At 35.5% G+C, this 16,569-nt stretch overlaps 2 protein-coding genes across 2 annotated transcripts in view; one reads left to right on the plus strand and one right to left on the minus strand.

The window, feature by feature from the left end:
* The window catches only part of LOC100868058 (uncharacterized), a 92,202-nt gene that overhangs the window by 55,279 nt on the left and 20,354 nt on the right, over window positions 1–16,569 (plus strand). The gene's annotated exons all lie outside the window — the stretch shown is intronic.
* On the minus strand, window positions 1,020–9,740 carry LOC147658188 (uncharacterized). Its single transcript, XM_086904975.1, is given in 14 exon segments — window positions 1,020–1,126; window positions 1,129–1,182; window positions 1,185–1,238; window positions 1,241–1,316; window positions 1,469–1,499; window positions 1,821–1,869; window positions 1,872–1,922; window positions 1,925–2,029; window positions 2,032–2,129; window positions 2,131–2,237; window positions 3,420–3,603; window positions 4,219–4,345; window positions 4,348–4,455; window positions 9,560–9,740. Coding segments are annotated over 14 exon segments (1,332 nt in total).

The following is a 16,569-nucleotide window of genomic DNA, read 5'->3' on the forward strand; positions in this document are numbered from 1 at the left end:
AAAGATTAGAATTGGTCCTTCAAAAATATTCCACGAGTCTATTAACATTTTTCATCATATTGTTAATCAGAGAATTGTTATGAGCATCGATTCTACTTTTATATTTATTAAAAATTATTAACCTTTATTATATCTCAATTTTTTTCACGAAGGCTTAATATCATCATAATCATAGAATGATTGACTTCAATTTTGATTAGACTCCATAATCGAATCTACATTCGATATAAATTAAAAAAAGAAAAAAGAAGGAATTAGATTTGTCATTGGGATGATAGGACGTGACAATGGATCTGAATAAAATTTTCTTTTTCGCTGAACGATATTCGTCTCACGATGTTGCACGTCAACTAGATATAAACGTGAAATTCAATGGGATGTGTTTTATGATAATACATCTCGTATAGGAAATTATTGTTTTACGAAACGAAGAAACGTGACGCAATCTTGCATATATGCAAACCTTGAGAGGATCGTTTCAAGGGTGGTTTGACACGACGCGCGTACGATCCAAATGGAATTCTTCACGAAATCCCTCGAAATACAGAGGTACATTTTACGTCATAGTTGATGAAGGGGGAGGATGCGATAATAGGAAAGCAAGCATTCCCAAACAGGGCTGTTCAAAGCACAGATTTATCGAGTCTCTGAGAAAATAAACGTATATTTGTACATTTTGTGGATTTGTCTTACTTTACGATCATAAATAAATAATTTATCAACGATTTATTTGTGCATCCATTACGTACGATTCATTTTTAATTTTAATTAGATCGTGGATGAGGATTAAGGTGGGAAGATTAAAATAAATCGAAAGAAACTTTTAAAATGAAGAACGTAGTTCGATGCGACTACAGCTACGAAATCTCAAACACTTTTCTTGGAAATTTATCTATCAGCTTTTAATTCTTTAATTCTTATTTTCTTCTTTATTTTCGTTAGAATATAGAGTCTTCTCTCTGATCAACAAATATTATTCCAAAATTTCGACAATGACGAAGTTCTTAGAATACGGTTTGCTAACAACTCGAAGAGGAATATTGAGCAAGCAGTGGCCGAACATATATGTAAAATAATTTAAAAATAAGAAGATGCTTCAGTGTTAAAATGTCATCCGACTCTTGGGCTCGTTTTCTTCCACCAACACGTTATCCAATTTATGTATCGTTTCTGTTTCTCTCTGACCAGATCACGAAGAGGCTTCCTGTATACGTATTCTTTCCTTGCGAAAAAAAAATCGGAAATCTGAAAACCGGATTGGGCAACATTCGAAGACTTTTGTTACTCCTGTTATCCCAGTTCAAACGATTCGAACACTGTGAATTGTTGGATCATCCCGATTCTCGAATATACCGTTCAACCTCTCTTCCACCCCCACATCGAAATATTGCAGAAATATTTTTTCATCGATCAAGAGATTCGCCACTTTAAATATCTTACGACGATTCAATTGACTGATAAAAAAAACCAATTCCAAGCCTCTTTGTAAAAGAGGGGATCTATAATTACAAAAATTCTCTTATTATACCAATTATAAACTAATTTCTCGATAAACGAAAACGAAAACGATCTCTTTATTCACGAATCGAATTAAATAGCAGTAGGAGACAGGAATACACCCATATATTTCAATTTACGGCCCAGAATGTTTCGTTACACGGTCAAGAAAAATGCTTTATGAACTAAAAACTATATTATTTTATAAAAAAAATTCCAATTGAATTTGTATCGAAATAATTGATTCGGATTTTCGGCCGACTTCTCAAGGAACGTATCTATAATCGCGCTGTATAAAGCGAGGTATGAGGATGGTCGATTACCTGTTATACAAATCCACGATAAACGGATCGTCGGAATTGTTGAAATAAGAGGTTGACCAGAGTCACGTACTTGATCCTCGAGCTCGGTCTCGATTCGAGCGAGGTGGTGTTGTAGGTGATGCTTAAATGAAGGGAGAACAGCATCCACAAGAGGAGGACCAGCCTTAATCCGAACTTTCTGGGAAACGTGATCCCGCTCGACGAGTTTCACGACGTTCCTTGATCAGAGGCCCATTTTCGATAAACACGGCGAAGAGAAGAGCGTGGACGAGGAAGAGGAGGAACGCGCAGATCCAGACGAAACGATATTAGCATTTTCGTTTTGACACGGATCAGACTTGCCAGCACCATGTCGCGGAACATGTACCAGCAGACAACTTCCAGGATCCTCCGCCACCACCTCGATCTCGAACGCCTCTGACCACGTTACGTCGATCCATCGACGTGCAGGTTTGTGGTGTCTTCCAAAGTTTTCCATTATCAGACTAGCCACTGTTCTCAGCGTTTCGTTATCTGTTGGGCGAATTCGTAATATGGTATTTATTTTTTTGATAATTAATGACAAATTTTTTTAATCCATTGAAATTCTTTTCTCGTGTATCAGTGTTTGCGTTATATGTAATTATTAATTTAAAAAAATGAAAGAAGTAAAATGGTACGCAATAGCGAAGATTGGTATATAAGTTTTCATTTTTTAATGAATTTCTTATCTTTTTTATGGAAGTCATAGCAGTTAATTAAGTAACTGTTTTTGATCGGTAAATATGTTACAAAATATTCTAAAATTGAAGCGGTTGATATAATTTTTCCACGAGAGAGTAAAACGTTCAGAAGTTAAAGTTAAGTTAAAGAATTAAAAATGATTGATTATTACTTTAACCTGATAAATCACCTGATACGAATAAGCCACATCGTTGTTCCCCGAATCAAAGCTATTGGTTTCACTGCCAAAGAATCGGTCTTGCAGGGATCATTTTTCAACCAAGCTTTCGACATCACACTCGCGGTGAAACGAGAAATTCGAAAATTCGTGGGGAAGAGATAAATACAAAAATCCTTGCAACGATATCGATCAGCGTTTTGACAAATTGAACAACGAGCCCGCATTCCACCACCGGATCAACGAATCTCTCTCTTTCTCTCTCTCGATTAAATCTCCATTCCGCGAAAACGTGTCACCGCCATATGTTCGAAAGCTAGTGTACAAAATCGATCTTGATGAAACAATAAAATAATAGAAAGTTTTTTTTCTCTTCTTAGAATTAATCCTTACAAATAAATCTATTTTTATTACTATTATTAATTCGTTTTATTCTTCGTAAATCTCGTAAACAGACTCCTTTCCTTTTTAATCTTAATATCAATTAATTAATATAATCATTGTCGAATATTTACCACGGATATAAATTCAACGGAATTTTGGAAATCAAAAAATTCATACTCAACGACACTTCAATTTTCAACGATTTCCCTTTGAACATATAACAAACAACATAAAATTAGCCAAACACGAATCCATCTTGCGAAACGTAAAATACACAAGGATATCGATCCCATAAAGATAAACGTCCACAACTTTCTCTCTCTCCTCGATCAAACCCAAAACGATTCGAAACGGAAGGAGATGGATTCAAATTTCAATTTCACTGTGTCCTCTTTGCGCCAGAAACTGATTGTAGGCCCCGTCACGATTCCGTATTTCACGATGCATCCTCGGCGTGGGAGGAAGCCGTCGTTCGCAGTGCACGATCCCACGGTTCTCAACGCCCTCGCGATTCTATCCCTCGTCGAACACGAAGAGAAACGAGCTGTGTTCCTGTATCCGCCGCGCGACAAATCGTCCACGAATGAAGATATCCTCCCTCGTCACGAACAGGTATTGGAACGCACGTGATTTTCTCTCGCGTGTCTGCAAGATTTCAACGAACCGTCGGATGTCGTTTGTCCGTCGTGCGAATCTGAATTCTATGTTTGGGGGATTGGCTTCTTGGGAATTGTCGATCTCGATAATTGCGTTGTAATAAAGTTATTATCGAACGTTTAACGTTGATCGTGATTTTTGATATTTTTCTAGATTGCTTTTATTAAGTGTCGTATATTTTATGTAAGTTAAATTGATTAAATTTAATAAGTTACTTTTATACTGGAAGTAGAATAATTAGAAGACTTGAGAAAGAGAATTCTTGAATATGATCGAGCCCAGTTCGAAGTTCGATGGAATATATATCGAACTTTCTAATATATCCTTATATATTCAAACGACGCAACAGTTCACAACATAAAGTTCAAATAACTTAAAAAAAAAAAGAAAAAAGAATAATAATAAATTTCATCAGAGACTGACGAGAGAACCAACCGGATAGAAATATCCTTCTCCAAACCGATCGTCATCGATCACCACGTACACGTCTTTGGGTTGTGATCCAAGATCAACGTGACCCCATTTCCCAAGAACGCTTTCCCAGATCGCATCTCCCAGACCCCGTCGATCCGTCTCTCGGGATCGAAGAAACGTTTGGCGGTGAGCAGGATACGATCGTTTCGACGTTTGTGAAATTTCGAGCGTGAAAGAATCGATACACGGGCTGGCCGTGCGGATGAACGTGGGGTGAGGAAAAGGATTCTTTCGAGCTTCCTGTTCGACGAGTTTGTCAGAGGGATAAAGTGGAGGGTATGAGTGCTACGTCGCGTTATATACATCCGAGGTCTTTTATCGGGGAAGAATCGTGGTGGCGATGATTCTTGGAAGATCGATCGTTCGATTATCGTAGCGTAAATTGTTTCGAAAGAAAAAACGAGAGGTTTGTTTTTCACGCAACTTTGGTTGATGCGTTGCGAGAGATGCGTCCGTAGAAACTGTTGGAAAATTGCGGAAGAAAATTGGAAAATGAGAGCCGGTGTAAGGTCGATGGTGAGATATAATAAATCAGTGTGAAGATTTTTACGACCCGAGGAAAGGATTCCTCGTAAAATTTCTACGACGTTCTATTTGTTGCGAGATTTAGTTTTTGAAATATGTATACACACGTGAGATTCTGTTTGAACGCGATCGTATTTTAAATCGTTGATTATTTCGTGGAAATGTTTCGAATGAGAGTTTATTTCGAGGGAGAGAATTTATGGAGATCATAAATCTTGTGTAAACGCGAGAAAATTTTTTTTACGTGAATGAATGTACATGAATGCTCAAAGTATCGAGAGCAGTTTTGATTAAGATTTTTTTTTTTTAATTTTTTTAAAATAATGCAATTTTATTACGTATCAGCGTGGCCAGTTATAATCGATGCAATTGATCGATCGACAGAAAGACTGAAAACCGATTATAGGATAGGACAAATTGTTAGTGATGATGACATTAACGTGAAATGGAAGTTAATGTGATTGAACTCGATCAATCGATTAATCTCAAAATAATATAACGTTCTATTCGAAGCGCGATTGCCACGGCACATAACGCGATAATTCGCCCAATTTGTAATTTCTCGTTTGTAACAATTTGTTACACAACACGAAGCGTATCAATCTATAAATAGAATTTTGATCGGCAATTTCTGGACTTGAAAATTATAATTGGAAACAATTTCATTTTTTCAAACAATTACCACTCGCTGCTACCAAAACTCCCTTTTCCTGCGTTACACGTATCGCACATCCTGTACGCGCAAATTATATATCCACGTTAAACCCATTATATATATATATACGCATACATCGAAATACACCTCTTTTACATCTCTCGCTGTATCGCGTGCACGCGCTTGAACGTCGATACACGAACGAGCGAAACACGGTTGTGTTGGTCTCCGTTTAAAACGAGAATCGTCCATGACCCCGAGAACGTTGCAGGATTTTCCACGAGCTTGGGTGCAAGTGCAGGGTCAAGTGCATCGGGCAACCTGCCAATCCGTTTCTCGTAATCATCGACTTCCTGGTTCCCTGAGAACGTTGAAAAATCGTTTCCACGATCGGGATCTCGACTCGAAACTCCGCCCACCCGCAGACATTCGACGTTGGCCAAACGGTTAAACGGTTGAACGTGATATATCGTTTCGACGAGAATCGATAACAACTTCCTTTTTTCGTTGCTATTTTTTCCTTCGACTTCTCTTTCTCTCTCTCTCTTTGAAAATAAAAGAAAAGAAGGAAAAGGAGGTTTGATCGTATCGAAGGTAGGCGGATTACTTTTGCGGATCGAGCCCGCGAAGTGGCTGCCAGTTCAAGAAGTACACTTTCTCATACTGTGAGATATTGATCCGTGTTAGTTCGGGGAAAAGTTTCTCGAAAGTTTGCCAGACTCTTCTTTACTCGCGTTTCTAGCCGAGTGGTTATGTGGAATCCTCTTGACACGAGATTGTGTACCGGTAGAGGTTTATTGACCTCCCAGGGGGATGAAATTGGATGTTAGAGAGGTGAGAAAGGGATGCCACGTCGTAATTACAATTTTATTTCCTGCCTTTTCGATAACGATGCGAGAAGTTAATTGGTAAAATGATTGGAAAAATATCGATCCGAATAGGCGTGTTATTTATTCGTGTGTAACGTGTGTGCAAGGTGTGAAACATGTTGTTACGGAAAATACCTTTATTCGGATATATTTCTATAAATATTTTGTACAAAGTATCGAACGATGGTGGATATTGGATATTTATTAAATCGCGTACGACACTTGAGAACTTGTGACAAGTTTTCTTTTTTTTTTTTTTTTCAATTTATTTTATTTTATAAGCATACACGAAATATTTGGAAAAATTCGTTTTTCGTTAATCCCATGTACGTGCACACGTGTAATCCTGGATTTTTCATAGTTTCGAAATAAATAAAAAAAATTAGGAGTAAAACGTGATTACTTTCTCGCCTAGTTTATCATATCGCCTTGTCTGTTCGATCGAACCAAGCTGTAAAATTTTATAGCCACTCCAAAAATATCGAATTGGTTCGATGAGATCCATGAATTATCTATCTTGGGTATATCGGTTACTATACACTTCTCTCTTCCATGATGAAATTCCTTTCGATGAAACTTTTACCTATTTCTGTGAAAATATATCGGAGGATGCGCGGAAAAAGGAGAATGGAAAGGAAGATTCGTATATTTATAGAATTTTTCTCGAGAGCATTGATCTATGCAGAAAATATTTGATCTTTGTAACCTTGTAAGGAAAAATCTTATCTCAGGATTGAAATAGAGAACATTTCCGTGAAAATGTGATCTAAATTCCGAAGGTCGTAACTATTCTTTAGGATAAATCCTGACCGCAATTCTTCCTGATCCCTTAAACAGATTGAAATTTACAAGTTTCTAAGAAGATGACCGACATAAACGTTTCGCGGTGGAGACGCTGATAAAGAAATCCGAAAGAAAGTTAAAGTTTTGAGTAATTTCGAAATTAGCTCGATCTTCGAAAATCGTTTTTCTCTTCGTTCGATTGGTTTTCACGATATAAAATCCTACAAGGTGATTATCGTATTCAAATATTTGACGATAAAATATAAGTTAGTTCGATGAATAATGTATTTATTTTGTAATGAATCGATAGAGAAAAAATTATGATTCCAATGAACTTTCTGTTTCATAGCCTATTTTAAATAAATAGCTCGAATAAATGGGAATTTTTTCCTATTTTTTTTTTATAATCTTAGAAAATATTTAACAACTTGAGTACACATAATTTCAGTTATTTAAGATTTATGAAATGAAAACGAAATCATCGAGAAGTGAACCAAATTAAATGATGATAATATTTTTGTATACGCTTTCTCAATACTTAAAAATTTTCGTTTACACGATACTTGATTGGCCAGTTGCACGATTCGATATGAACGATAACATTCGTGAGCGTGAGCGTGAGCGTGGACGGGTGGGTAAATGCAAATTTTATCAGCGATAAAAATAAAAAGCGACAAGAAATTGAAATGACAGGAACTGCATCTTATAGAAAATAATTTCATTTTTACGTCAATAATTTTTCACTTCGGCGACGTATAAAATAAAACGACGTAACATATTTTGCAGAAAAAAAAAAAAAAGATGCCAAATAATTTTGCACCTTCGTAAAATCTAAAATCGTTTCCCGACGATCAAATATCTCATTCATATCAAGCATACACACATGAAACACGAGGAGGGAAAAAAGTATATATAAATTCAAAATAATCACGAACACGTTCGTGAGGTCGAACGTTATCGAAATATTTCATTCATTCGAGCCGTGGCGCATCGAGCAGGAGATGGAAGGAAGCCACGTGGAAAAATGCGGTTCAATTTCAGGATCAAACACACTCGATCCCCGCACATCGACCCGATCCCAGTCATCCGTGTAAATATGTATCTTGGCGAACGTTGGAACGCGGCAAACATCAGAATCGCATTAAGCACACGTCCTCGAACCGAGGAGGGAATAATTAATCCCCCGTTCGGTCTCTATCCGCACGCGTAAGTCAACAGCCGATCGATAATCGAAACGATAGTGACCGCGGCCTTCTGGGAAATCTGGAAAACATCGGCGAAGGAAGTGGCGCGGAGAAGAAGATCCGCGGGGTTGGAGAGGGTTCAAGGACGGTGACATCGTCGGCGTCGTCGCTCCGTCTCCTTCGCGGTTGGCTGGCTCCTTCTCTTCTTGTGAATGGCGATGCATCGAATCCAAATCTCGACGCGATAAAAGAGAGTTGCGGGGGGATCGTGGAAATTGAATTGAATTGTTGGATGGGCTGCGGTAAAAAAAAAAAAAAAAAAAAATTGATTCGATAACGAGAGGATGAGACGTTTTTGTGATCGAGTATTAACGATCGTTGGAACGATCGAGAGAGAACGAATGGAGAAAAATAAAATTTCCTCGTTCGAGATAGGTTAAGGGTGAGTTTGAACGCGATCTACGCGTCGATTTCGCGTGATGATGGTTCGTTTTGTGTTTCCAAATGATTGTTAATTATTTTGCCAAAAGTTATATAATAATATTCGTGCATATAAACAAAATGGAGGGAAGGAAGTAAAAATATTAGGATAATATAGATACGTACGAATTAATACGATCCGTAATGAATGCTTAATTTGATTGACTTGTTAAAATGATTTATTTGACTGGTCGTAAGATATCGTTTCACTCCCTGTTTGTATATCCGATCGAATCGTATGGCATTAATGCGTAAATGTAAGCAAAGGCTAAGCGTGTTTCTCGTGCAAATCGATACGGATATACACGTGTCGCGTATCCTAGTCAACGTACATGTTAGTGTAGCGAACTTGAGCAGATTATATACTATGGATTATTCAAATTTAAAAACTGCTGCGAGAAAAGGGAAGATACGAGGAAGGAAATCTCTCTCTCTCTCTCTCCCGCTTTCTGCATTCATGCGAGTCAGCCTTCTCGCCCACCTCTTGCATCCGAATGAAGATCTTGGCATTTATATTTGAAACGTCTCTCGCGAAAAAGGAAATAATTGCGCGAAAATAAAACGATTATTCAAAGATGTCACTGGAAATGGCATAATATATAAAAACGTTGCCGCATATATCGTGAATCAAATATCCGATTTGGCTCGCGAAAATAATCGAATCATGTTAAAACATAAATTTATATTAAGTTGGATTATTTTTTGAAATGAAAATTATGAAATATTTATTATAAATATGAGTCGAAAATTCGAGAAACGATTATATAATTAATTGTCCAATTCAATTTTCATAGCATCATTTAGAGATGATTAATAATTAAGGAATGAACTTAAATGAATTATAATACCAGTGTTATCTGTAAACCAATCGCTTGGAACAAGGTTCAAAAATTCAGCTGGGTAGAGCGACAGCATGGAAAATGGACTGTTTGCATGTCGATGAAGTTCAATGATCGCTGAAGGGACCTTGATGGCCGTCAAGGTGACGCCAATGCGGGTGATTCTCGCCAGGTGTATGATAATTAACATGACACACGTTCGTGATCACTCATGAGAATTCGATCGAATAACTCGTGATGAAAACAAAAAAAAAAAAAAAAAAAAAAGAGCACTGCATGTTCAATCATTGGAAAACACGCTAGATTAAAATCTTCTGAAGATGAACTTAAAATAACTTCATCGTCTGAAACATCTCTCTTACTTTTTAAATAATATCAAAGATATTATTAAACAACTTGTGTTTTTAATAATATTTTATTAAATTAGAAACTTAATGATGTAAGCAGCATTCAAACAATGTTAATTTATTCGTATTTTGTTTTCACAAATACATCTTGCCAAATGTTTAATCGTCGAGTCAGATAATATCAATCACCAAAATCAAGTTTTATTTCCCTTCTTAATTTCGGTTTAATTTCGTCGGTCTAGAGACATTGTATGATGGTATATTGAATTAAAAGTCGATCGCAATGTCACATCGCAAGGCTGTATCCGGAGTGGCGATGCATGAAAGTTCGCCTTGGTAACAAGCAGAGTAATTAAGAGTTCTCACGGAGGCGGACAAGCGTCCCTCCTCTTTTTTACTTCCGGCAAATTGATTTGAGGCGACCGATGAGACGTGAAACGGCGTAATCGCGACGTTGTTTTCCATCCCCTTATATTTTCGAGACCTCGAACGTCGCTTTCTAAATCGTTCCCATCGTCGAAAACAAGATGAAAGTAATGATCTCGTTCGTGAAAATTTTTCGAATTGTATCATGGTCCTTCTCATGGACAACGTTCATGTTCGTTTTGTTCAGTTGTGAAAATTTATACTTACGGAAATTTATCTTATATCGTACGAATATGATAATGAATCGAGATGTCTGTATTTATTTCAGATCACTAAATTTCGTCATAAAATATCGTTACAACATGTGTATATAAATTCGTCCCACGTACGTTCTTATTTATAAAAAGGAGTTTGCATAATTTGTGTGTCTGGTATGAGAAAAGAGACGTGGAGAAAAAATATGAAAATTACGAATAAAGGGAAAGTTTTTTTTAAAGGAGATAGAGTTTGAAATATTAATGCTTTTAAAAAATAAAAAAATTTTTAAATATTTATAATCCTACTTTTTTTTTTATTTAATCATATTTCGATGAACGTTTTTATTGATATCGTAATGAATAATTTTTATTAAAGTATGGGATATAATATTAAAATATAAGGAAGAAATAATTACAATAATTGATTGAAACAATTAACATATTTCGTTTAAAATTCCATATATATATATATATAATTTTTAAATTAATATTACATTATAAAGGAACAATGATTTTAAAAAATTATAAAGGGAATTGCATTAATGAAAACATTTAAATATTTCCCTTTTACATCTTTCCATTCCATTTCGTTAAAATCAATGACCAACCACCGGCGATAATTTTTTAAAATTATAATTTTTCTGTAATAAAAATACGGATAAAATAAAAAATATTACGCAAACAATGTTCCAAACAAAAGTACGCAAATTTGAGTATTGTCGAGAATTTGACAGAAAAATACAACAAAACAAAAGAACGTAAAAAAAAAAAATCTATACGAAAATCTCGACTCACAAAAAATTTCACAAATATGATAAAATTAAATAATTCTCCTATTTTTGAAAGTGTCGAGAAAAATTGAACAATCGCTTCTAACATCAATCTCCAGCACACGATATTTTCGAACCTCTTCCATTTATTCGCGAATAAAAATTGCGATCGAAGATTCGTTCTTCTTCGATCGTGATTGAAATCGCGATGTAAATTTTTAAAAAACGCGAACAACCGAGATTGCGTATAAGGATACGGATAATGAGCAATCCTGTTCGATGATTGCGCCCAGCCAATATCCAGTCTGAGGACGTATTATTCTTGATCCGTATTATTATTCATGATACGAAAATCGTAGTGTATCGTAGGTGTACCATGGCGCCACTGATGACGTGCACTATCGTTCAATGCCATGCAACAAACCACAATCTCAATAAAACGAGACGAACAAATATACTCTATCTCTATCTAAATATATAACAAATATAATTCAGTGGTGTTGTGTACGCGTGAGACAGAGTGCGTATCAACGAGTTTCATCGATAAATCAATCCTCGTGCTTCCTTTTTTTCTTTTTTTCTTTTTCGGAGAATCAAACAGCTAACGTCCATGTACATTCTCTGCGCTTCTCTCTTTATTTTCATCTCTGTATTTTTACTTCTATTTCGAATTTTTCTGTTGATCTTAAAATGATGTTAAATTTACGATAAAAGCTTTATTCGCGATTCTTTTTTCCTCCCCCTCTCCTTTTTTTCTTTTTTTTTTTTTTAATATCGTAGAATCATTATCTCATTTCCCGTCGATGCTTTTACCGTAATCCAAAGCTCTGATTAACCAACCCTTTGCAGTCTAAAAATCCTATTTTCGTACTTTTCACCCCGTAAATGCTATCATTTCGCCTCGTCCCGGTAAATCTAATTAAGAGTGGCTCTTTTTAAATGAAGTTGGACTCGTGTCCAGCGTTTTCGCGCCACGAAAATTTCATTATAAAATTCTCATACAGGGGAAGAAGCAAGCATGAGGTGTCAGGATGATCCTGTGAAGACACGTTTAATTTTTTTTTTTTTTTTAGTCGCGACCCGGAAGAAAATTACGGCAAGTATATTATACAAGCGCGTTGTTACAGCGTAATTATTAATGATTCAATTTTTGCTCCTCCTCCTCCTCCTCCTCCTTCTTCTCCACGGTTAAAAAATGTCGGATGGAAATTAAATTTTCAGTGCCGGTAACCCGTTCGAAAATCGGTAGGTGGATGAATCCAGAGTATCCTCGATATAGAATATTAAATTGACGTTTTCTCGTATTTTTATCGCCGATTCTTCGAGCTTGATACATTATTCAAACATCCTTCGACTAATTCACCCCCAGCTGGGTTAACCTTCGGCATTCGTTTCAATCGAGGCAGACCTTCGTTGCGGATCGTGGCTCTCGCCCTTGACAGGATCGTGTGCAATCGAAATGCGTGGCGAAAACTCGCGCGTGTAACAGGATTCTAATCTATAGATCTGATTTAAAGTCGATTTAATTTTTGCCTAAATCCGAAGGAAACTCGATAAATCTGAAACCTGTGTCTTTTTTCCTTTTTTTTTTTTTTTGGAAAGGGTTAATAATAATAGAAGACGATTTGTTTTATTATAGTTAATTTTTGAATTAAGTTTGGAGTGGAATAATTTTTTGATTAGATTTATTTTTATTCGCAAAAGGGAATATATATCGATTTGTTCGAAGTTTACGAAAAGAATGAATCATTGGGACAATCTTTTTATAATTCAGTTTTTCGATGTTGAAAACGTCTCTTAAGAGTTGTACAATTCTCTCTTCTTCTACACGTATCTCTTAAAAATTATATAGTGGCAAATCGTTGAATAAAAATTTAATACTCTTTTGCATTATGTATATATATCTTATAAAACGCTTGTTTCTGTCATTCTAAGATAGAACTTTATGAATTCGTTTATAATTCACACGTTACCGTATCATAAAAAAGAATTTGTTTTTTTTTTTTTTTTTTTTTTTTCGATCTCGACGTATCCCTCGGGGGCCATTAAGCCGTCTATATTCAAATTTTTCAATTCGAGAAGCATTACATCGAAATGAATCGTTGTGAGATAAATTTTGAAAATACACACACGTACCGTTTTTCTTCTCTTTAGAGCGCATTAAAATAAATGCAATTCGTTTAAAACATATATCCTTTACACCGAAATGGAAATTCCTCGGAAAATTACAATGGCGAAACGAATAAATTTCCCTCAAATTATTCCTTCCATTCCAATTTGTCAGCGGGCAACGGTGATAAATATATCTCCGAATTACATGTGCCTACCAAAACAGCGCCCAAATTGTAAGTTGCACGTATCTTTGAGTTGGTATACGTCTCGTATACACTCCAATTCCATAAACAGATAGATTTTTTGCATAACGAATTACGAGAGACGTAAATTATTGTTACAAATTGACAATTGGCATTCTATCGTTTGTTGCCAACATTCTATTTCCCTGTTATCAATTCATATTTATATACAGATAAGTTGTATACCGCATAAATCGAATAATTTAATCATCTGAATAATTGATGATTTATACGATATATCCGTGTTTGCTTTATCGAGTCCATATAGAGACAGTCAAGTTGGAAAACAGAAAATATATTTACGGGAATTTGTGGAAATTGATTGGAAATATACCTGTTAAAAAAGAAATAAAATCAATAGCCAGAATGCCAAGACTAGCAAGATCAATTATCGAGAATAGTATATCGAAGAAAAGAGGAATTTTTAATTTTTACTTTTAAAATATCGAAACGAATCGTTGAAACATATTATCGTTGATGAAATTAATCACACTTATTCCAGATAATTCGGTAACAATTAAAATATCGTACTATACTTATGAACGAGAGTGTACACAACGTTCAGCCGAGCATTAGCGAATTCCCATTGGACCCAAGCATCCATACATCAATTGTCTCGTCCTGTTTCACTCGCCGTCCACGGATAAAACACGCTTCCCGCGCCACCGTCAGACTTGATGGCACGCTAATTCGAAATTCCATCAACGTGATCGCCATCCATTAGCGGTGTTTAAAACTCGTCCTCGAATCGATATCGCATCGTTCTTCGCTCTTCCCCGATTCGAAGAGCGTCGATCCCCGCGAAAAAAAAAAAATTGAACGAGCTAAATGATATCGAATTAGGACAGAATAATTAGCGTGGGAGGATGATGATGAAAAAAATTAAAAGAGGAAGAGGATGTGCCGGCCGTTGGAACGGTTATACATCCGATACGCTTGGGAAATATGCCTGTCGAATCGATTTGTTCAGCAGGGGTGTAGAGGTGGTCGAGACATGTGGCAAATTCGAAACGCCAAGCTAGACATTGTAGATCAAGGGGGATGCGTTGAATTCCGGCCGAATCGATAGGTGAACCGCGGATTAATTAAGTTCTCAACGTGGAGGCGATCCATCCAACGATTTTGTCACGGTTGAATATCGTATGCTGGGAATGAGTCGAATTTCTTCGGGAATCCTCAAGGCTTCGCCCCGTTTGCTTCGTGATTGGGGGTGGTATGCACTGCGGGGGATGTTTTTGATTCCTTGGAGAGGAAATAATCTTTAAAATTATGGATTCCTTTTTTTTTTTTTTTTTTTTCTTAAGTAATAGTGGCAGAGGTTTGGAATTTAAGGAATTTTTAGAATTGATGGGATTTTCTTTTTTCTTTAAACTTTTTAGACGAAGAATTGGAATATTGTTTGGAAGTATTTCATTGGTATTTTATTGATATGTGGTGTGTTGTATATGGTATTGTCAAAATTGAATGATTTATTTAGAACATTATGTAGAACGTTAAGAAAAAATCCATTAAAAAAAATTATTCATGGATTTTAATTACATTATATACATTCGTGATTACGAATGATTTTCGAAAACGGAAAATATTCGTTTTTATACGTGCGATGCACCAGTTGTTACGTATTTGTAAACGAACATTGACACATATTAAATTCTCTATAAATATCCAACGGTAAAATTTCCAAATATTAGAATTCCATTGTTTATCTGAACGAAAATAACACGATGCAAATTAATATCAGAAACTGAAGAGATATCGAAATAAATATTTTATTTATAGCTCTGTGTGTATTTTATTTCCATTTAATATCATTTCTATCATTCGACTAATTGTGTAAAAATAAAAGACTATTTTAAAGATTAATATTAAAATCCTTTTTTCTTAAATTCAGAGATATATTTATTGTAATTGTCCATTTTCTGGATTAAAAATCAAATTAATCCAATATTGGTATAATAAACGATGATGTTGTTCATAATTACATTCTGAAATCTCATTAAAAGATTTAAATGTTAACAATTGTGAACGTCAATTATCGTCAATGTCTGTGTTTCGAATAATTGTTCGAGTGCAATGAAAGTTTCTACCAATTTTAAACAAGAATAAACTTTCTCGATCTTTCGGGATTGATCAGTTCGATGGACTGTGAAAATAACGGGATACAAATGAAATTATGCGCGAGAAAAGAAGAAAAAACGAGAATATCCCATGAGAGATTACACTACGGGTTCTTGCACAAGCGTTCCGTGCATTCCTTTGGAGTACACATGAAGACCCCTATCAAACAACATCAAAGGTGTAAAGTTCCAACCTTATGAAATTGCCACAAGCTAGGAAACAATAAATAAATTTAAATAAATAAATTACATTAGATAATTTCAAAAATTCATTTCATTCTCTTACTGTCTATTGAGATTTTCTTTGTCTTTCCACAATTGTCATTTCATAATCATTGTGGATCACATACTTATGTATTTATTTCAATTCTAGTGTCAGAATTCCATTTTTTTAAAACTTCCATCATTCCACTTTTTCAAAATGACTTTAATTTTTACAATGAAGTTGTAGTTGAAATAATCTTCAACATAAAGAAACGAATAAAATATGTAATTGTAGAAGAATAGTTTGATCTTAATCAACTTGTTAATTTTTGAACATTATTAGAATTTTTTCTCTTGCCTTATCGCAATCGGAGGAAAACTAGAATTTATGGTTGAATAGAATATATGTCTGATTGTCGGATTCTTCGGATATAAACGCTTGGGGACCTTTTGAACGAGCAAAAAGTCGAGCTGTCGTTTGTTGGCCATTGAAATGATTTTATTGGTGCACCGGGCTGTTCGCTTTTAATGGAAACGATATTGCAATCCGACCGGGAAAAAAAAAACGAATTGCGTCGCGGTGATAAAACATATCTTGTTTTTT

This window comes from Apis florea, unplaced genomic scaffold (assembly GCF_048593485.1).
Source record: "Apis florea isolate Af1SG1 unplaced genomic scaffold, ASM4859348v1 contig_2350_pilon, whole genome shotgun sequence".
Classification (NCBI taxonomy): domain Eukaryota; kingdom Metazoa; phylum Arthropoda; class Insecta; order Hymenoptera; family Apidae; genus Apis; species Apis florea.